The sequence below is a fragment of the Palaemon carinicauda genome, chromosome 3 (genome assembly GCF_036898095.1).
Source record: "Palaemon carinicauda isolate YSFRI2023 chromosome 3, ASM3689809v2, whole genome shotgun sequence".
NCBI classification, from domain to species: Eukaryota; Metazoa; Arthropoda; class Malacostraca; order Decapoda; family Palaemonidae; genus Palaemon; species Palaemon carinicauda.
The window spans coordinates 170,861,496-170,883,809 of record NC_090727.1 but is presented as its reverse complement, the minus strand read 5'-3'; the positions used below and the strand labels follow the sequence as shown (position 1 = coordinate 170,883,809).

Below are 22,314 nucleotides of genomic sequence, written 5' to 3'. Positions count from 1 at the left end.
AAGAAAAGGTATGATAAATAACAAGGTTCAAGCTGGGTCCCCTTGCCCAGTATAAATCAAGGAGTGGTGCCCAGAGCTCCGTTCTCTTGACCTGTTACTTAGGTTTTTTTTGGGTATTACACCATTGTATATTTTTTGTGTAGTGAACGTCGGGTTGTGGTCGGCATTCGGACACTAGGCAGTTCTGGTGCTATCTCAGTAAGTTTGGTAGAAAGAGGATCTCCTCTCTCTATCAAGTCCTGTAAGGCACGCGGGGAACGATGGGTGGGCCATAACCCAAAGTAGTTCGAGGTAAATACTGTTAGGAAAAATACAAATTACCTAAAATTTGTGATTTGTTCCAACAGGAAGTACTTACCTCGAACTACTTTCTTAGGAGACTTATACCTTAGGAGGTGGGAGTGTACTGCAGGACTCAGAGACTGGGATGATGGAAGCAAAAAGGGGGAAACCTAGATAGGGGGCTAGGTTCCGCTGTCCCACCGATAGAAAACACTCGAAATAGGGAAAACTACCCAAAAAACTAACTTAGTGTCTAAGTGGCTTACCTCTGTAAAAAACGTCTTGGAGACGTGTTCCTTCAGTGACGATGTATCTCATGGTAGTTAAAGGTCTTCCGAGTCATTTTAGGGAAGGTAATTAGGTAACAGGGTGGGGGGGGGTAAGGAAAAGGAACCTGTGTCTCTTAGACTTACTGCCCGTGGGTTCCCTGGGGCTATACCTTTAAATCTTCTGAAGTGCTGAAATGACGGGACCAAAGGAGAATCCGTCCAAGGAGCTCCTCGAGCATTCCTTCAAGTAGTGAGCTGTGAAGGTTGACTGATTGGTCTAAGTACCAGCCCTCAGGATTTGGCCGACTGCCTTGTTCTTCTCAAAGGCCAGAGAGGTACTCAGACCTCTGATGTCGTGGGGTCTGGGTTTACCTGGAATAGGAATTCCTACACTACTGTAGGCTCTCCTGATCACTTGCTGTAACCAGAAGGAGATCGTGTTCTTGGATACCGGTTTCTTCACCAATCCTGAAGAAACAAACAGATTCTTGACTTCGGGCCTCAGCCTGGCCGTCCTCTCCAAGTACTTCCGTACTGCTCTGACAGGGCACAGCCGCAAGTCCTTGGGGTTGTCTGAACGTGGGATTGCGGGCACCAAGAACCCTTCAAACTTGGGGTCCCAGACGGCTGGGTTCTGGGTCTTGGCCATGAAGGATAGTACGAACTTGAAGGTAGCTTCACGCCAGCCCTTCGAGTGTGACCCTCGTATGAAAGTCCATGAAGTTCCCCTACTCGTTTTGCCTAAGCTAGTGCCAACAGAAAAACTGTCTTGAGGGTGAGTTCTTTGTCTAGGATGTCCTTTAGGGGTTCGAAGGAAGGTTCTGACAGCATCTTCAGGACCCTAGCCACGTCCCACTGGGGCACTCTAACTGCTTGCGGAGGGCATGATTGCTCAAAGCTCTTGATGAGCATCGAGATGTGTCTGGAGGAACCTAGGTCGATGCCCTTCAGGAGGAAGACTTGACCTAGGGCTGCTTGAACTCCTTTAATGGCTGGGATGGACATGATTTCCTCGTCCCTGAGATAGACCAAGAAGTCGGCTATCTCCGGGATAGAGGCTCTCAACGGCTTGATATTCTTAGCGGCGCACCACTTCGTGAAGGTAGCCCATTTTGCCTGGTACACAGCAGCCGAAGATCATCTCCGGTAACCCAACATCCTCGTTGCCGTCTTCGCCGAATAGCCTTCCTTCCTCAGGAGACGCTCGATAACCTCCACGTGTGAAGGCAAAGGGACCGAGGGTTCTTGTGGAACCCTTGAAAGTGTGGTTGCCGGAGAAGGTCTGACCTGTTCGGAAGGGGCCAAGGTGGAAGGCGCGCCAGTTCTTTTAGGTCCGCGAACCACTCTCTCCGGCCACCAGGGCGCTACCAAAGTCATCTACAGGTTGCTCGCTCTCCTCACCCTGTTGAGGACTTGTCTGAGCATTCCGAAGGGAGGGAAGGCGTACACGTCGAGGTTGTCCCAGGGATGCTGGAAGGCGTCCTCGAACGCTGCTCCTGGGTCTGGCACGGGAGAACAAAACACGGGGAGCTGTGCGTTTAGTCTCGTGGCGAAGAGGTCTATTACCGGCGAGCCCCATTTCTGGATCAGAGTCGTGGCCACTTCTGGGTGAAGGGACCATTCGGACCCCACCACCTGATCCACTTTGCTGAGGCCGTCTGCTAGGACGTTCCTTTTCCCTGGAATGAACCTGGCCGAGATCCTGATCTGCTCCCTTTCGGCCCATTCCTGAAATTCCAACGTGAGGCCGCACAACTCCTTTGATTTTAGTCCTCCTTGCTTCTTTATGTATGCTACTACGGTGGCGTTGTCGCACATCAACGCCACGGTTTTTCCCCGGAGCTTCTAGGTGAACTCAAGACACGCCCTTTGTACTGCCATCATTTCCAGTACATTGATGTGCAGGTTTCTCTCCTCGGGTCCCCACCTTCCTCTCGCTGTACTGTCGAGAAGGTGAGCACCCCAACCCTCCTTGGAGGCGTCCATGAAGAGGAGCATCTCCGGAGGGTCGGCCACAAAGGGCATCCCCTTGAGGGTGTTCGAAGTGTCGAGCCACCACTCGAGGACCTCCTTCGTTTCCGTGGTCACCGGAACTACTTTGTGAGGGGAGTCTCTCTGGTTCCAGGCTTCTTTCAGGTTCCACTGAACTCCCCTGAGCTTGAGTCTCCCCTGAGGGACTAGCTTCTCCAATGACACGAGGTGACCTATCAGTCTCTGCCAGTCCTTGGCCCTCCTGGGCTGACCCGACAGAAAGGGCCGTAGGATCTGGCTCAGGTTGTCTAGTCTCTCCGCAGAAGGGAATGCTCTCGCCAACCGGGAGTCAAGGACCATCCCGAGGTAGGTCATCCTGGTGGAGGGTATCAACTGGGGCTTCTCCAGGTTGATGGTGATACCCAGGACGTTGCAGAACTGCAGGAGCTTCGCGCCTTGCCCCCTCAGTACTTCCCTTTAGTCTGAAAGCAACATCAGTCGTCCAGGTACCGAATCAGGCGGATGACCTGTTCGTGTGCCCAGGCTGAGACTGTCGCGAAGATCCTCGTGAAGACCTGAGGGGCTGTGGATAGACCGAAGCAGAGGGTCTTGAACTGCAACGTTTGGGTACCCCATTTCACCCTTACATACTTCCTGCTGGAGGGGTGGACAGGGATCTAGAAGTATGCGTCCTTGAGGTCTATCGACATCATGAAGTCTCCTTCCCTCAAGGCCGCTAGGACCGACTTCAGAGTGTCCATCTTGAAGTCTGTTTTGCACATGAACTTGTTGAGGGCTGAGAGGTCTTTGACTGGTCTCCAGCCCCCCTGTCGCTTTCTCCACCAGGAAGAGTCTGCTGTAGAACCCTGGGCCTGGGTTCTTGACTGGCTCCAATGCCCCTTACGCTAGCATAGCAGAGACGACTTCTTGTAGGGCTGTCCTTCGCAGGGGGTCTTTCGGTGCCAACCATTCCGCCTGTAGATCTGGTATCAGAGGTGGGGGTCCCGCCAGGAAGGGCAATCTGCATCCTTCCTTCAGGACTGTCACTGTCCACGGATCCGACCCGTGGTCCCGCCATGCTTGCCAAGAATTTCTGAGGCTTCGGCAGGAGTAGGGGGCCTCCCTCCCTATCTCCTTCGGGAGGCACGGCCCGAACGCCCTCTATTGAAGGCCGAATAGGAGGACCTAAATGTTGACTGTGTGGTCGAAGATCTCCTACGGGAGGGTTGTGAAGGCTGCTGCCAGGTCGTAGTAGGAGCGTCTCTCCTGGGCTGGTTAGGTGAGGCGCGAAGAGGAAGAGGGGACGTCCAAAGGAGGTCTCCTATGGGTGGATCTTCTTGCTGGAGGTGTCTTGGTTCCCCTACATCCTTTAGCTTTCTCACCCTCTCCATCGCTTCCTCTACTTCCTTGAGGGGGAAGACAGTCTCGACCCACAGTGGAAGACTCCTCAGGGACCTCGCCTCTCTGTCGGGGAGCCGCCTTACCAGTTTGCTGAGTACAGTGTCCCTTTTCCTCAGAATCCAGTTGGCGGTATGCGTAATCGACTGATAGGACAGGAACTTCAGGGCCTTACCTCCCGAGTTAATCAGCTCTTTCAGCAGTGCCTGATTTTCTGGAACCGCTAGGTCGTGCGAGGATTGGAACGCTACCAGAGTGGCGGCCCACCAATCCAGCCAAGATGACACATGCACCAGGTCCCTGGACAACTCCTCCATCATGGCGGTCTCCGCTGGCGAGAAACAAACCGGGGCTGTGGTCACCCTCTCTTCTGCTGCGCCTTGTCCCAAGATGGCGACTACTGGTTCAACTGCGCAGGGTCCCGCGCGGTGTCCTTCCGGGAGGTAGAACCGCGACTGAGTCTTCAGGCCCTGGAGAAGCCTAGAGGCGCTCTGGTTCTTGGGGGCCTCCGCATGATTGGCCACTACCTTGCTCACATGTGCCAATCCCAGCTTCATGTTTCTAGCCACCGGGAGAGCTAGTGAGGGCTTCTGTTGAACGGGTGCATCCACCATCCTGTTGAGGCTCGAGAGCCAGAACTCGTTAGACGAGGTCTCCGGTTCATCCAGCCTATGGTGCCGTCGGATGAGGCCTATGACTCTACGGTATGCGGAAACCTCCGCTGGAGAGCCTTCTTCCCCATCCTCTCTCTTGTCCGTGGGGGGTCCTAGTTCTCGTGACGAAGGATCTTCGATGGGGGGGAGCCGTACCAGGAAGTGGCATCCTCTTGGAGTGGTCCAGTTCCCTAGCTACAGGCCGTAGGACATGCATCGCTGCTGGGACGGAGGTCTCCGTCCTTGATTTCTCCCTTCTTCTGGAGGACCAGGGGTCCGCGGGCTTTCCCGTCGAGGCAAAGAACCTCGACCGTTCTGGACGTCTCCTTGGAGATCTTGAAGGGGGGACGCGGCTGCCAGACCGAAGGGGCGACTCTCCCCGCTGGGCGGGTGGAGTCGGAACCTTCGCGGACCTATGCCTGTCCCTCGTCGTCTGATGAGACGAGATCTTCCGTCGGTCAAATCTGCTCCCGTCGATGAATCCGACTGGTGAGCGGGGTCTAGGGAGCCATCCCGAGGTGCCCGCGACGGCTGCCGCCCCCAGGAGTTGGCTACGTGGGATGGAAACCCGCACCCATTCTTCCTCCGGCGAAAGACTTCTGAACTTCCTCCTGGGGGACCTTGAACGTCTATCCACGTGGCGGGGTCTTGAACTCGAGCGCGAACGTGAACGTCTCCTGTGAGACCTATCCCGTCGCCTTCTATGATCTGTCGGGGCTCCTTCATCTGACGAGTAGGAATAGGCCTCAAACGAGGAAGCCGAAGAACTGTAGGGTCTCGTTGGAGGGTCTGAAAGTAGACGTGTCGTTGTTGGTTCTGCATGGGGCCCGGCCGACGACGCAGGCTCCATGAAAACCGCTGGGAACAACGCTGACGGTGTTGGAGGGGAGCGGGGGAGCTCCTCGTTGGGGAACCAGGCCTCAAACTCCTCTTCCATTCTGTGGGGTGATCTGAAGGGTGTCTTGGGAGGCGCCCACACAAGGGCGTCTTGGGAGGCGCCCACACAAGGGCGTCTGATGGCGGCGAGTCGTCCTTCTCGGCGTCACCCTCGGCTGCTGACGCACCTGAAAAGCCCGCCCAAGAGGCGGGAGAAGAAACTGCTGCCATTTTTCCCCACATAGGATCGTCCGAAATTACGGGGCCTGCTTTGTCCAGGGCCCCGTCCCCCGAAAACACACATGCCCCTCCCTCAGGCCCCCCACTTGCCTGGACAGACGACACAATACCACTGTCTGGTACAGTAATTCAGATTCCTGGGGAAGGGCCACCGGCCGCTTCCCCCGCAACAGACTTACCTCGACCCCTACTCTGGGTAGGGGGAGAAGGCAGAGAAGCTCTATCCGACGGAACACTGGGTGAAGTGAAAGGCAAAGAGACGTTGGGCTTCCTAGGAGACCGTCGAGAGGCTTTCTTCTTTTTCGTGCCGTAACCCACCCACTGCACTTCATTCCAGGACTCGCACTCCGGACACGTGGCCGTAGGGGAACACACCCTGCCCCTACACGACGAAAACAAGGAGTGCGGGTCAACTTCGGGTTTTGAGAGAAAAGTGCCACATGATTTGCCGGCCATAGGCCCAGGGCAACGACGGGGCTGCTCCATAACGCACTAGCAATATACCGCGAGACACAGGATCACAGAGGGAAAGGAAGGGAAGCCCACAAGGGACCACGTGGGACACAAAGGGATCGGGGACACAAAGGGTCGCACTGGGTTAAGAGAGAGCGTCTGTGTGTTAACGCCGACGCTGCCAGAAACTTACTGAGCAGCAAGACCTGAGAAAGCATGCTCTCTGACCCCGGGTCATCTCTGGGCGGGTATCACTCCGCCAGAGACTACCCCGCATAGAGAACGGGAATAGGGTAAACTACATAAAATTCTGGTCGGATGGTAGGAGATCCCAGATACTCCTAAGAAAGAAGTTCGAGGTAAGTACTCCGTGTTGGAACAAATCTATTTTTGGGTGAGATGGCCATGTCGTCCTGATGGACCCACCCTCCTTTTCTAAGAAAAGGCTTGGGTAGTATTCCCTCCTGAAACTACTATATCTGTAGCACCATGCTCAATGCTACAAGGAATGAGCGCCATCTTGGAGCCCTGTTATAGTAGGGGAGGAAGGGTAACCTTGATAACGGCTCCCCTTAAATTTCGACACTCTTCCCCCTCGAAGCGAAAACGCTATTCGAGGTGAAGATTGCCATGTGTCGTATGAAGATATATGTCCCCTGATATGCGATGTCCTTAAGAGAAATTTTATTGATACTCGCGCCAGGAGTTAGAATTCTGGAGACTTATGGTCAATTCTCTGGGAGTATCACTGTAGCTAAATATCCCTTAGAGAGCTGTCTATAGGAAGCTTCCATCAGGACGACATGGCCATCTCACCCAAAAATAGATTTTTCGCTTTGCTTCAAAATCCGGTTTATGTCCACGATCTCTATGTAAGGTGGAATCTGACCATCTAGGTTAAGTGCAGAGATTAACTCCAATATTACTGCTACTTTTGCAAGTCACAATGCCTAGTTCACAAACCATTGCATGGATTGCTAAGGCTGTTATCTCTCTCACACATTTTGAGAGTTAGCAAAGTGACAGGGTGTGTCTCTGAAGCTCATGCAAAGCACAGAGTTACACCCGAGGACAGAAACTATCCAGTTGGTCAAGTACTTTCACCCACCAAAAGGCAAGTTTCCACTGTAAAAAGCAAAAGGGTTTGTGCATAATGCCAGAACAAATGACAAATTTGGAATTAATTTGTATTTTTCCTAACTATACAGTACAAACATTGAGCTCTTTACACATGCCTGTCCTTCCATCACCTATCCCACAAGAAAGTCCTGCCTGCAATCAAAAAGTGACTTCATATTACTAGTCTACCAACTCCTCCCTTTGGTTAACTAGCAGGAGGTAGTTATAGCCTACCTGCTAAAAAGTCTTTAGGCGAGTTTCATCTTTTGCCAAAAGAATCTCTACTGTAAAGAGTTCAAGGTTTGTATAGTTAGGAAAGACAAATAATTTCCAAATTTGTTGTTTGAATTAATAATTTAAACAATATTGGTAATAGTAGTATTACTAACAATAACAGGAATTAATAGCAATGATAATAAATATAATTTGTTTCATGTTTCAGAAATCATTAACACCTCATAAATAGCTTCCAAAATTATTTAAAGCACTCCCTCACATCACAATGACAGAATGGTCTTAGCTTGACACTATTAATAAACCTATACCCATGAACACTACACTCATTAATTCAGGCAAAATAATTTAAAAGTTCAATACTAACCCTATGGCTCCTACCGGGGTCTCCTTCACGCCCTGGACTTGGATATTAATAGTAGGCCTAATACACAAACAGCTAGTTCCATGGTCTGCCTGGTGATCTCAACTATTAGGGCAACCATCTCCTCCTTCCTTGCAACAAAGCATTAAAATATTCGTGTTATACAGCCATCACACACTGTCAGTGAACAACTATGTATTGCATCACTGAAAAACGCCTAAGTCGCACATATTTAGTCATTAAGGTCAACCACTGACTTTTCCATGAGAATTTATACTGATTTTTTGTTCACACAAAATCAGTACCAGTTATTTAATAACTATAAATTCAATATTACACTAAATACTTATAAACCGTAAAAACAATATCTTGTACGAACACTTATCCACAAATTTGTTCTTAACCAACAACTGACCTCTTATTGAATGTGTCCATTCAAAGTATACAATTGGTGACAAATTCAGATCATGGTTTTTTACAACATCCACTAGGTAGCAGCACCTTCTGCACTATTCCTGAACAAGTACCCTCAAATGACTATTTTATCAATCGCTAGGGGGCAGCAGTGATGCTTTAACCTCTGCTGACTGCTGATGTCAGCTTCAATGGCAATTTTTGTAACTTGTTCCATCATATAGGTATTTAAACAAGTTCTGCGGATAGGGTCCTTCTGTAACCAGAGACTCCAGCAAACAGGAAGTAATCAGTTGACTTATCTTCCCCTTAGACATAAATTTATCCACTTTGTCTCAAAGTTTTTTTTTTTTCCCCACTTTCCCCAAGTCCATCATGAACTATTGAAAACTGCTCATATAAGAAAATTCCAATATTCTTTAGAGTGTTTAAGATTCCACTTGTAAACTACACTAGTTAAATTCATCTCAATAAACTAACATTGGCTAGATGATTTGATAAATATTGGCAGTCATGCAGTAATATCTAAGCCCTGCTTGTGGGTAGGGTGCTGCTGCAACATAAAAACAAAGAAAACAGGATTATAAAGTGACATGAGGGCTGATGAATATAACAGTGGTAATTATAGATAAAAAAATTAAAAGTTATTTGTATTCTATAGATACAAGCCATAATTTAATTATAATTACATTGAAGCCCAGAATGAGCTCTGTGTCTCCAGGACCATGTTCATCCCATTCGCTTCCAATCTGGCTGTGCCAGGAAAGGGAGGCAGAGGTGAGAGAAGAGGCAGACATTGCTGAGATCAGTAAACTCCTCCAGGGAGATGCCTGTTAAGCCATTGGACAATGTGGCAGCGGTCCAGTACAGTGCAGAGAGTTGGGTGGTGAAAGCCCTTCGGGACAGGTACCACCTTCCTTTCATCAGCTTTTCTCCTCCCCTCACGAGCTCTCTGATCATAATCCTCATGAACAAGGTGAAGGTGGTGATGGAGAAAACCACTGGATATCATTCAAGACGAGTCTCTTGGCTTCTACTGCTGTTTCTTTGTGGTGGATAAAGCAATGGGGGATGGAGACCCATTTCGATCTCTTTGCCCTGAAAAAGTTTGTTATACAAACTTCATTCAGGATGGAGACAGCAACACGGTCTGTTCTGCTCTTAATAGAAAGGACGACTTCATGCTCTCTTGTCAACCTAAAGGACAGAGGATACCCCTACAGAGAGGCTTCCCCTTTGTCTAAAGTGGGAACAGTATGGCAGGAGGAGGAGGAGGAAGAGTAAGAAGTCTAGGAGGGATTCTTCACCTTCGGGGTCTTCCTTGAGGGGAAGAAGTCCTAACTTCTTTGTATTACTCCTGGTATCCTCTTCTCTGACTGCTCGATCGATCTCCTCCGGGGAACGGTCGAGTAAGAGCGATGCCCATTTGACTATCAGTCAACCTCAGATCAGGCTGCTTCTTCCACCTCCCCTAGCAAGGTGGAAGATGTCTCCCTTGGGGAAACCTTGTCTCAAGACACCTTGCATCTGGTGTGGCTATCCTTAGGACTTTTGGGTCAACTCTCTAAGGACTGGCTGCTAGAGGTGTTGTCCAGGAGTGCAGAGCGGGACAGGACTTCTGATCCTGCCGGGGTTGGCTTTGGCCATTCCCCCTTTAGAGCTAACAGGAGGGAGTCCCTCCCGTGTGGTCTTGTGCTCCCACCCCCACCCCCCAAACTCCATCCTCTTCCACCTAGGGATCCGCAGGGTGGCTCTTGCCAGAGTTCCTCCCTAGTGCACTCTCCCTCTGGTTTTCCTCCTTGAGTTTGCCAGCCCTTTAAGGTTTGGCGGATGTCGGCTAGAACTTGTATGATTGCAGGTACGCCCCATTTTAGCTTGTAGCTAGAATATGTATAGTGTATACAGTATTGTAGTATTTAAGTCACATACCTCAGCTCCTTATGAGGAGGAATTGGGACATCGGCTCTCAGTGTTTATCTTCACAAACCTGTTGTTATACATAGCCTTAACAGTCACTATTGCATTCTTACACTCATACTCACTTTTTCTTAGGGCATCAACCTGCTGGTATTGAGAGGCCACAGGTTTATGACATGGAAGGATGCACATCCTCTGCATTATCATGCTGATATAGTAGGTTTAAAGTTTCAGCCAGTGATATGACTTCCACCTACCGAAGTGTGAGTCTCCTATGTAAAGAATGTAAGGTATGTTGTGTAGGAATAAATGACAATTTTCAATATTAAACTTACCCGGTGATCATGTAGCTGTCAGCTCTGCTGCCCGACAGAAAAACCTAAGGACGAAATACGCCAGCGATCGCTATACAGGTGGGGGTGTACATCAACAGCGCCATCTGTCGAGCAGGTACTCAAGTACTTCATGTCAACACAGAACCAATTTTCTCTCTGTCGTGCCACTGGCAAGACCTACTAAATACGCTGTTACTAACTGGATTTGTTTTCACAACTATTTGGTGAAGTACACTATTCTAGTTTTGAGCTTTCGCTATGCAGGGGCTTTATCTTCATCTCTAAACTTGAACTCGTTTTGGATAGATTTAATTATGGTGACAAAGAGAGTATGGACTCTCTTTCACTTTTAAATGGCCGACCCTTCCCTTAGAAGGAAGTGTGTTTAGGTTTTTTGTAATTTTGCTTAACACATTATAGATCCACATATTTTATATCTCTCCGCCTTTATTAGGCCTCTTCGATTAACTTTCCATTTATTATAAACATATAAAATAAATTTTTTTTTTTATGTTTTGTTTATATGCGACCTTTCCTTTTAGTAGGCGGTCCGAAATTGGAACCGAAGTTAATCAACGTTGAGCCCGTTAGCCTTTAAAGAATTTTAAAACTTTTTAAAATTTAATGTTTTATGAAAGAATCTCTTTGATAGTTTTCGTACTGTTTTTCAAAGATGAACTCACGTTTAGTTAGACTACGCAGTTGTTGACGTTCAGGACGTTCAACATGCGCTCTATCGTTACGATAGAGAGAGAGTATCACGGTTTCACTTTGCAGTAAGAGTAAATCGTTTCTGACGTTTCGTTCATTCTTTCTTAACTTAAATGTTTTAAATTCTAATTAAAGGAACTTTTTATTTGGAAAACCTTTCAGTTTGTTCCTTTTAGTCAAATAACATGTTTTTTTTTGACGATTTATAATTGGGCTCTTCTCTTAGGTGCGTAATCAAGAGAGAAAGAGAGAGAGAGATAGAGACGGAGGGAGAGAGAGGAGAGAAAACGTTCCGTTCAAGCGGGTAACGTTGTTTCTCGTGTTACTCTCCTCCCTAGTCGCTGTACGGGGAAGAAGGTAAAACGTTTCTAGGGTTTTATTCTTGTCCCCAGGCTATGTGCGGTGAGAGATTGTAAATGTAGTTTATTTGAACTAGTGTTTAGTCTCTTTCCCAGCCACTGAATTTTTTATCTTTATATATGTTTTCTGTTTTTTGCTAGTATTAATGAGCTGCATTATACGACTGATTTCGCAATTACTACCTTTTAATGAAGGGTAGAATTGCGTATTTCACGTAGAAATCAGTAAAAGTTTCGATTTCAGTGAAATTAGTGCAAAAAAGAAAATCGAAGTGATAAAGTGATATGCGCAAGTGTTACAGTGTTGCGTCCGAGGGTTCGTCTGTTCGTGCCTGTCGTTCACCTAGTCCGGGACCTCTTACAAGCTCCCAAGCCCAGGGGAGAAGTAATGTCGAACGACTTATGGGTTCGTCAGGCCTTGATCAACGAACAGACGTTTTTCCCTCCGTGGTTTCGGGCGTATCTACCCAAGATCGCCCCACCCACACAAAGACGAGAGAGCCCATTTATTTCTCGTCTGCGGAAGAGGTTTCTCGTAAGAAACCATGGACCAAGGTCTCGCAGCTTTTTAAGTGCAAGTCGGTCCCTTCCGTGCAAGTCCAACGGCCCGGTTGTAGCCACTGGGTCAGTTCGGACTCGCTGCAGTCTTCCGACGACTGCACACCTCCTAAGAGAGGCAAAGTGGTACCGCAGCAGGCAATAACTCCGTCTGTTGCCGCACCAGCTGCTGTAGACCCTAAGTGGTCTTTGCTGCAGTCTATGCAGACTCAGCTAGCTTCCTTTATGCAGGAGTATCGTGCGGAGAAGGTTGACGCTGCACCCGTTAGCCTACAACCAGCCACGGTTGTGCGCCCAGCTGACGCTGAGGCTGCCTGCTCCCACACTCCGGCTGTGAGAGCTCCACCACCTATGCGCAGTCGACCCTGCCAGACGCAAGTTGACGTTCGCCGACGCGCGGAACCCTCCGTTGACGTGCGTGAGCTACCACAACAACAGGAGGGTGGAGTTAAGCTGCCGTGTTTTTACGCGGTGCGTCAACCTCCGCATTCTAGAGTTGTTTTGACTGCTCAGTATAGACAGTCAAAGCAGTCTCGAGTGAACACTGTATGTCCTCACGCACCTGTTGTGGTTGACAGTTCAGTTGTTGACAGTTCACAGACTGTCAAGCAGTTACATGACGTTGCCTTCTGGTCTGCTACTAATGCACCAGTGCTGTATGTCCTCACGCACCTGTTGTGGTTGACAGTTCAGTTGTTGACAGTTCACAGACTGTCAAGCAGTTACATGACGTTGCCTTCTGGTCTGCTACTAATGCACCAGTGAGAGACTCACTGAGATAACCTAGCTTTTCTCGGACAAGGTTCCTGTAGATGAGAAAGTGCTGTTTTCCTCCTACTGATATTCCTTTGAGGACTCTGTCATTTGGAGAGGAGCCTTAAGCTGCTTAGCCCCCTATGGACTTTATTTAAATCATGATGATTGTTTTTAAGGATCTTCGTCCGGATCTTGTAACTGCTGCTCCTCGTTCGCCTATACGTCAGAACTTACACTAGGCCTAGCTGCTTCAAAGCCGTTGTTGTTAAGCTAGTGCTCTCTCGCTCTCCTAGAGAGCGTTACGTTGGCTAGGCGACTGGTTTTGCACCAGGAGGAGTTTTAGGGATACAGCCTTTGCTTTCCCTCCTTATAAACTGGCTTATAGAGCGAGAGTCTGATAAGACACGAGAGAAGTTCTCGGCTTGGGAGTTCTTGCCTCTGCCCAGATGGACTTCTCAATTCTGGTAGACTCGCCCTAGCGCCTAGCCAGGAGACGCTCCAAGTTGTTTACAGGTCAACTTCTCACTTTTGTCGAGCCTTTGAAGTGTTGCTGTACTATTATGTCACACATAACAAGGCTTCCAGGGATGGTAAATGGTTCCGCCTCAGTCGCTAAACCCGTCTGTTGCCACACCTGCTCCCGTAGACCCTATGGGCTTTGCTGCAAGACATGCAGTCCAAGCTTGTGTCCTTGATTGTGGACTTAAATGCGGAGAAGAACCTTCTGGCCAACAACCTTCCAACCGGTTGGTTGTGCGCCCTGTTGACGCTGAGGTATCCTACTCGCGTCTGCCAGTTGAGGTGGTTCCTCCACCGATGCGACCCAGTGTGGGTTGCCAGTCGCACGTTGAAGTTAAGCGACGCTCGGAGGTGGTTGTTGACGTTCAGTGTGTCACTAGGAAGACGTTCAACAACCAGCAGAGGTGACTTGTTGTGACGCAGTGCGTCAACCTCAGCAACCCGGTAGGGTGTTGACTGCATAACCCAGACAGTCTAGACAGTTCGGGTTGACGCTGTTCTTCCTCGCGCACCCATGGTTGTTGACAGTTCACAGACTGTGCAGCAATGCCATGCGTCCGGCTCCGTCACGCATCCACCAGTGCGACCGGATTCAGCGAGTCAGACGTTGCCCACTCCGTTGCCGTTTCCTCATCAGTTTCGGATGAGGAACCCTCTGATGAGGACGTTGCTGAACAAGACGATCAACCCCCAGCCCTGCTATCCATCCAGAAGATGCTGAAGAAGGAACGCTGCCCAGTCAGGCTGTGGATGAGTCTGGTAGGGACACTGTCATCCGTGGATCAATTTGTGTCACTAGGAAGACTACACCTCCGTCCTCTTCTATTCCATCTAGCTTTTCACTGGAAAAGGACAAGACGCTAGAAGCGGTCTTGATCCCGGTTTCCGGAAAGATAAAGTCTTGTCTGACTTGGTGAAAGGACTTTATCAACCTTAGAGAGGGTCTTCCCCTGACTGTTCAGACTCCCAACCACGTTCTCTTCTCGGACGCATCGGACGTATGCTGGGGTGCGACATTAGACGGTAGGGAATGCTCGGGATTATGGAACTCGAGTCAAAGGATAATGCATTTCAACTGCAAGGAGCTACTGGCAGTACGTCTGACCTGGAAAAGCTTCAGGTCTCTCCTCCAAGGCAAAGTGGTGGAGGTGAACTCGGACAACACCACGGCTTTGGCGTACATCTCCAAGCAAGGAGGGACCTACTCTCTGACATTGTTCGAGATCGCAAGGGACCTCCTCACCTGGTCAAAAGGTATAGACATTTCACTAGTAACGAGGTTCATCCAAGGCAACTTGAATGTCATGGCAGATTGTCTCAGTCGGAAGGGACAAATAATTCCAACAGAATGGACCCTCCACAAGGATGTATGCAAGAGACTTTGGGCCACCTGGGGCCAGCCAACCATAGGTCTCTTCGCAACCTCGATGACCAAGAGGCTCCCAATATTTTGCTCACCAATCCCGGACCCAGCAGCAGTTCATATAGATGCCTTTCTACTAGATTGGTCACATCTAGATCTATATGCATTCCCTCCGTTCAAGATTGTCAACAAGGTACTGCAGAAGTTCGCCTCTCACGAAGGGACAAGGTTGACGCTAGTTGATTCCCTCTGGCCCGCGAGAGAATGGCTCACCGAGGTACTTCGATGGCTAGTAGACGTTCCCAGAACACTTCCCCTAAGGGTGGACCTTCTGCGTCAGCCACGCGTAAAGAAGGTACACCAAGGCCTCCACGCTCTTAGTCTGTCTGCCTTCAGACTATCGGAAGACTCGCGAGAGCTAGAGGCTTTTCGAAGGAGGCAGCCAGAGCGATTGCTAGAGCAAGGAGAACATCCACCCTTAGAGTCTACCAATCGAAGTGGGAAATCTTCCGAAACTGGTGCAAGTCAGTATCCGTATCCTCGACCAGTACCTCTGTAACTCGAATAGCTGACTTTCTCTTATATCTGAGGAAAGAACGATCTCTTTCAGCTCCCACTATCAAGGGTTACAGAAGCATGTTGGCATCAGTCTTCCGTCACAGAGGCTTAGATCTTTCCAACAATAAAGATCTACAGGACCTCCTTAAGTCTTTTGAGACCACGAAGGAGCGTCGTTTGGTTACACCTGGTTGGAATTTAGACGTGGTACTGTACTAAGATTCCTTATGTCAGACAGGTTCGAACCGCTACAATCAGCCTCCCTGAAAGATCTCACCTTAAAGACTCTTTTCCTGATATGCTTAGCCACAGCTAAAAGAGTCAGTGAGATTTATGCCTTCAGCAAGAACATCGGATTCTCATCCGAAACGGCTACATGTTCTACAACTTGGTTTTCTGGCCAACACGAGCTGCCTTCTCGGCCTTGACCAATATCGTTCGATATTCCAAACTTATCGTATGGTTGGAAATGAACTAGAAAGAGTCTTATGTCCTGTAAGAGCTCTTAAGTTCTATTTAAAACCTTTACGAGGCCCGTCTGAAGCTTTATGGTGTTCAGTTAAGAATCCATCTTTGCCTATGTCAAAGAATGCTTTATCCTATTTTATCAGACTGTTAATACGAGAAGCTCATTCCCATCTGAGTGAGGAAGACCAAGCTTTGCTGAAGGTAAGGACACACGAAGTTAGAGCTGTCGCAACTTCTGTGGCCTTTAAACAAAATAGATCTCTGCAAAGTATAATCGACGCAACCTATTGGAAAAGCAAATCAGTGTTCGCGTCTTTTTATCTTAAGAATGTCCAGTTTCTTTACGAGAACTGCTACACTCTGGGACCATTCGTAGCAACGAGTGCAGTAGTGGGTGAGGGCTCAACCACTACACTTCCCTAATTCCATAACCTTTTTAATCTTTCTCTTGAAATGTTTTATTATTGTTTTTGGGTTGTCCGGAAGGCTAAGAAGCCTTTCGCATCCTACTTGATTTGGCGGGTGGTCAAAATCATTTCTTGAGAAGCGCCTAGATTAGAGGTTTTGATGAGGTCCTGTTGTATGGGTTGCAACCCTTCATACTTCAGCTCCTAGGAGTCGCTCAGCATCCTATGAGGATCGCGAGGCTCAGTAAGGAAGACGTACTTAAAAAGGCAGAGTAATTGTTCAAGTCGACTTCCTTACCAGGTACTTATTTATTTTATGTTTGTTATTTTGAATAACTGCTAAAATGAAATACGAAATACTTAGCTTTTAATGTTAACATGTATGCTGGTCTCTACTCACCCCCCTGGGTGTGAATCAGCTACATGATCACCGGGTAAGTTTAATATTGAAAAATTTTATTTTCATTAGTAAAATAAATTTTTGAATATACTTACCCGGTGATCATAAATTAAAGGACCCACCCTTCCTCCCCAATAGAGACCCAGTGGACCGAGGAGAAAATTGGTTCTATGTTGACATGAAGTACTTGAGTACCTGCTCGACAGATGGCGCTGTTGATGTACACCCCCACCTGTATAGCGATCGCTTGCGTATTTCGTCCTTAGGTTTTTCTGTCGGGCAGCAGAGCTGACAGCTACATGATCACCGGGTAAGTATATTCAAAAATTTATTTTACTAATGAAAATAACATATTTTGAAGCAATTTGTATTTTTCCTAACATTGCAAATCCAGAGCTCTTTACACATACTTTTCCTGCCATCACCTATCTCCCAGGGGAAAGTCCCGTCAGCGATCAAAATAAAGAAGGTATGAGTGAATGTGTGGTTGCTTCTCCCCACTACCAATGGTAACAACTGGAACGAATGTGGACACCTCATTAAAAGTTTTATAGCTGTACGCCAGCTAGAATTTCTTCTCTTATGTAAAGAACGCTAGGTTTGTATTGTTGGGAAAAATACAAATTACTTCCAAATTTGTCATGTTTTTCTATTTTAATAATACAGTAGCTTAGAACTTCATAAAATAAAGTTTGTTTACCCAATATTTGTTTTTGAATTTTGTAATTCTTTAATTTTCTATTTACAGTATGTCTTTGGCTTCCAAAATAACCTTTGGAGTTTCCTGTGCCATAAGTGCAGGCATTGTTACATATGTCCATGTGAAACAAAATATAGATAGGTAAGCAGGAGCAGATTTCTTGAATTATTCCATTTTTGTGTTCCATTGAAAGTTGACCAATACAATAATAAAGTTGGCTCTAATATTCTATACAAAATTATTTCTATTGTCAATATGAACTTACTAAAATACAGGTCTTCACAAATCAAATAGTTCTTTCTTTAAGACTTGTACAATTCTTCTCCAGAGATAAACTGCATGAAGGAGTCATTAGGGATATAGAACGACAGCAGAGAAGAAAGACTGAAAATATTTACCAACTACAGAAGCAATCTGACCTCACTAAGCATTTGCGTGCAGAGCAGAAAAGAGCAGAAGAGCTACAAAAAGAGTCTAAGGAAGTGGTGGTTTAATGGGGATTTTTACTTAGCTTACATATGAGGTGTAGATTAGGAAGTATTGTACAGTATTCTTTAAGTACACATTAAATACAGGAAGTTTCCATATGACAATGCACTTTTTTGAACTCCAGCCTAGTATTTTACTAAGGTGTCCAGTAAGTAAAAGCAATACGGGTACTGTGATTATTCAGCTTCATATTTAGTTGGATTTTTTAGATGGAGCTATTTGTTACTACATGAATACAAACCTTTGACCTTTAATAGGAGTATGATATCAACAAAGCTGGACCTCAGTTGTTAAAATTTATAACAACAGGTGGTAGTTACTGCGTGGTGGCAGGTAAGCCCTGCTCACCTGCAGGCTACTGAGCACCACTTTGATTTCAGTCAAAGAGCAGTAGTATTACTTTCCCCAGTAAAGGTGATGCCTCTTAACACCACCTTGAAGTTTGCATGCCTTTGTCACAACTGATGACAATGTTATCAAGGAATTGGACCTGAGGAAAATTGAGAAGTTGCTGAAGGTTTTAGCAGTATTTAGGACTTATAGGATTTCTACCATTGTGCCCTCCTCTTCTGCTGTTCCACCAGTGGAAAGAGAACAAGTCAGGATAACTGCTGGCAAGTCCTAATCTGCTGTGGGAGAAGATCCTGGATCCTCTCCTCCTGTGGTTTTATGTCCGCCTACTAGGAAATCTTCAATTTTCAATATTAAACTTACCCGATAATCATGTAGCTGTCAACTCTGTTGCCCGACAGAATTCTATGGAGGGATACGCCAGCTATCACAATACTAGAAGGGGGTGTTCTTACCAGCGCCACCTGTGGCCAGGTACTCAAGTACTTCTTGTTGACACCTCCTCAATTATTCCTCTGTCGTGCTTCTGACAAGACGTTCTGGGATACGCTTATGTTCTTGGAGTATTTTCACGACTTTGGTGAAGTATTTCTCTTTGATTTCGGCTGTCGCTTTACTGGAAACTTCTATTTTAACTTAGTTAGCTTTTGGAATTAATTTGATTATTTTTGGTGACGAAGAGAGTATGAACTCTCGTTCACCTTTCAATGGCCGACCCTTCCCTTAGACGGAAGTGTTGGTGTCTAAGAGAGTATAGACTCTCTTTCTTAATTTTGCTTAACAAAAGTTATAGATTTATTTTTATATCTCTCCGCCTCTTATAGGCCTCTTCGATTAACTTCCTTTTATTATAAACTTATTAAAATTAATTTTTATATTTGTTTATATTCGACCTTCCTAATAGTAGGCGGTCTTTTCTTGGTACCGAAGTTAATTATCGTGAGCCCGTCATTTCGGTTTTACCTGTTAACATATTATGCTATTTTAAGGTCTTTGAAAGAATTTCTTTGATAGTCTCGTACTTTTTCAAAGTTGAACTAACGTTTTGTTTGTCTCGGCAGTTGTTGACGTTCAGAACGTTTCAACTTGCACTCTATCGTTACGATAGAGAAAGAATGTTCACGGTTTCACATTGCAGTAAGAGTAACCGTGTCTAGCGTTTTGTTCATTCTTTCTTAACTTAATGGTTTTGATCCTAATAAAGGAACTTTTCTTTTTGGGAAATATTTCAGTTTTTTCCTTTAACAATAATATGTTTTAACGATATATATGATTGGGCTCTTCTCTCAGGTTCTAAGTCAAGAGAGAGAGAGAGAGAGAGATAGAGACGGAGGGAGAAAGAGGATAAACGTTTCCCTCAAGCCTGCCAGGCGTACGAGTAACGTCGTTATCGTTTTGCTCTTATCCCTAGTCTCTTTAGGGGAAGAAACTAAACGTTTCTAGAGTGATCTAGTGTTTAGTCTCTTTCCAGCCACTGAATTTTCTTTCATTAGATTTTTCTGTTACATTGTAATTCTGTTTTCGCAATTACTAACTTTTGAGAAGGATAGAATTGCGTGTTTCAGGTACAAACCACTTAAAGTTTCGAGTTCAGTGAAATAAGTGCAAACAGAAATCAAAGTGATAAGTGATTAGCGCAAAGTATGTCAGTGTTATGCGTGAGGGTACTTTTGTGCGCGCCAGTCGTCCTCCCAGTCCGGGACCTCTTGCAAGCTCCCAAGCCCAGGGGAGAAGCAATGTCGAAGGGCATAAGGGTTCGGCAGGCCTTGATCGGCGCACAGAAGTATCCTCGGTGGTTGTGGGCGTGTCTTACCGAGACCGTCACTCCCACCCGCAGACGATTGAGCCCTTATTTTGCTCGTCTGCAGAAGAGATTTAGAGGAGAAAATAAAGGCAGAGTTACGCTGGTCTCAGGTCTCAAGACCTCTTAAACGTAAAGTCCAGACCTATGCCAGACGTACGAAGTAAAGTTCAACAACCCGGATGCAGTCATTGGGTTAGCTCTGTCTCTCCTCAGTCATCAGTTTGTCGGGCTGAGAGTGCGCCTACACTCCCCCCCTCCCCTATGCTCGCTCCGCCTGATCGCAGTACCACCTGCCAGGCGTACGATGTTGTGGATTCTACTACAGTCCATGCAAGCACAGCTTTCGGACCTGATGCGTGAGTGTCGTGCTGAGAGTGTTGCACCTCCTCCTCCTCCTGCACCGGTGGTGCACCAACCACCTGCACCCGTTCAGCCTGTGCTGCACCCGCCTGCACCGGTGGTGCACCAACCGGCTGCACCCGTTCAGCCTGTGCTGCACCCGCCTGCACTCGCTGCACCCAGTCGCAGCACCATCTGCCAGGCGTACGATGTTGTAGACTCTACTACAGTCCATGCAAGCACAGCTTTCGGACCTGTTGTGTGAGTGTCGGGCTGAGAGTGTTGCACCTCCCCTGCACCCGTTCAGCCTGTGCTCAACCCGCCTGCACTCGCTGCACCCAGTCGCAGCACCATCTGCCAGGCGTACGATGTTGTAGACTCTACTACAGTCCATGCAAGCACAGCTTTCGGACCTGTTGTGTGAGTGTCGGGCTGAGAGTGTTGCACCTCCCCTGCACCCTTTCAGCCTGTGCTCAACCCGCCTGCACTCGCTGCACCCAGTCGCAGCACCATCTGCCAGGCGTACGATGTTGAACCTCTTTCTGTGTTCGCTGTTCCCAGTGTTGTTCAACCTCAGCCTTCTTTAAGGCAACCTTCGGTTTGGGATCAGGAGGATTACCCCACTCTTCCTCCTCCTCCCCTGGCTGCTCCACCGGTGGTGCAACTCTCGGTGGAGGTACAACCTCTTCCACCTGTGAGTCAGTCTCCTCAGCTGCTGCACCGAGCTCAACCCGTGCACCCTGATAATGCACCTTCCACTGTTGTTGTTCCAGCTCGTTCTGACTCTGCTGTTCAGCATACCTTACCTCCTTTTTCTAACCATGGCAAAAATATGAATCATGAGTTATGAATGTAAGGTAAACATTATGTTGATTTTTAAACCCCATGCAAGCATGCATAAAGCACTCTAGCACTGGTCATGGAATTTCTGAGAAATGTTAAACGCCATGCACACGCTCTGCTTTCCTTACAGCAGGCTCTGCTTACAGCAGGCTCTGCTTACTACATGCTCAGCATTCAGCATGCTCTGCATTCAGCATGCTCTGCATACAACATGCTCTGCATACAGCATGCTCTGCTTTCAGCATGCTATGCATACAACATGCTCTACATACAGCATGCTCTGCATACAACATGCTCTACATACAGCATGCTCTGCATACACCATACTCTGCTTTCATCATGCTCCCTTACCGCATGCTTCTCAACATATCTTGGGTTGTTGCCAACTCACTAGACTGTCAAGCAGTTTCATAACGTTGCCTTCTAGTCTGCTGCTTTTGCACCAGTGAACCCTCACTCAGAGAACTTAGCTTTTCTAGGATAAGGTCCCTGTAGATGAGAAAGTTCTTTTCTCCCTCCTTCTGATATTCCCTGAGGACTCTGTCATTTGGAGGGAGCCTTTAGCTGCATAACCTCTTATGGACTTTTATTTAAGCATAACATGCTTACAGGGAAGGTAATGGTTCCACTTCAGCCGCTAATCCCGTCTGTTACCACACCTGCTCCCATAGACCTTGAGCTGTGTTGCATGACATGCAGTCCAAGCTTAGTCCTTGTTAGAGGATTTTTGTTTACGGAGTCAATGTGTCACGGGGAAGACGTTCAACAACCAACAGAAGGGACTTGTTGTGACGCAGTGCGGCAACCTCAGCAACCCGTTAAGGAGTTGTCTGTACGACCCAGATAGTCTAGACAGATTCGGGTTGTCACTGTACTTCCTCGCTTGCCCATGATTGTCAGTTTACAGACTGTGCAGCAGTATCATGATCTTGTGTCCGGCTCCGTCAGACGACTGGCTTTTAAGAGCTCCCACAAGTCGTCGCTGTCTGGAGATTTTCAAATGGACTATGGATCTGACCAAGGAACTGGGCCTCCTGGTCAATTTTGAGGAGTCTCAGCTCGTTCCATCCCAGACCATTGTTTCCTTGGGTATGGATCTTCAGAGTCGAGCTTTTTGGACTTGTCCGTCGGCCCCAAGGATCTTCCAAGCCCTAGAATGCATCC

At 47.4% G+C, this 22,314-nt stretch overlaps 2 protein-coding genes across 2 annotated transcripts in view; one reads left to right on the top strand and one right to left on the bottom strand.

Moving 5' to 3' along the window:
* LOC137638040 (transforming growth factor-beta-induced protein ig-h3-like) overlaps nucleotides 1-8,300 on the bottom strand; it is a 135,816-nt gene extending 127,516 nt beyond the window's left edge. The window contains exon 1 of the mRNA XM_068370132.1: nucleotides 7,863-8,300. The gene's annotated coding sequence lies outside the window, so the exon portion shown is untranslated. The remainder of the gene's footprint in view (nucleotides 1-7,862) is intronic.
* The window catches only part of LOC137638041 (protein PET117 homolog, mitochondrial), a 46,718-nt gene extending 28,205 nt beyond the window's left edge, over nucleotides 1-18,513 (top strand). The window contains exons 3-4 of the mRNA XM_068370135.1: nucleotides 17,373-17,465; nucleotides 17,653-18,513. Coding sequence (XP_068226236.1) covers nucleotides 17,373-17,465; nucleotides 17,653-17,818 — 259 coding nt within the window. The 3' untranslated portion in view covers nucleotides 17,819-18,513. The remainder of the gene's footprint in view (nucleotides 1-17,372; nucleotides 17,466-17,652) is intronic.
* Nucleotides 18,514-22,314: the final 3,801 nt, after the last annotated feature.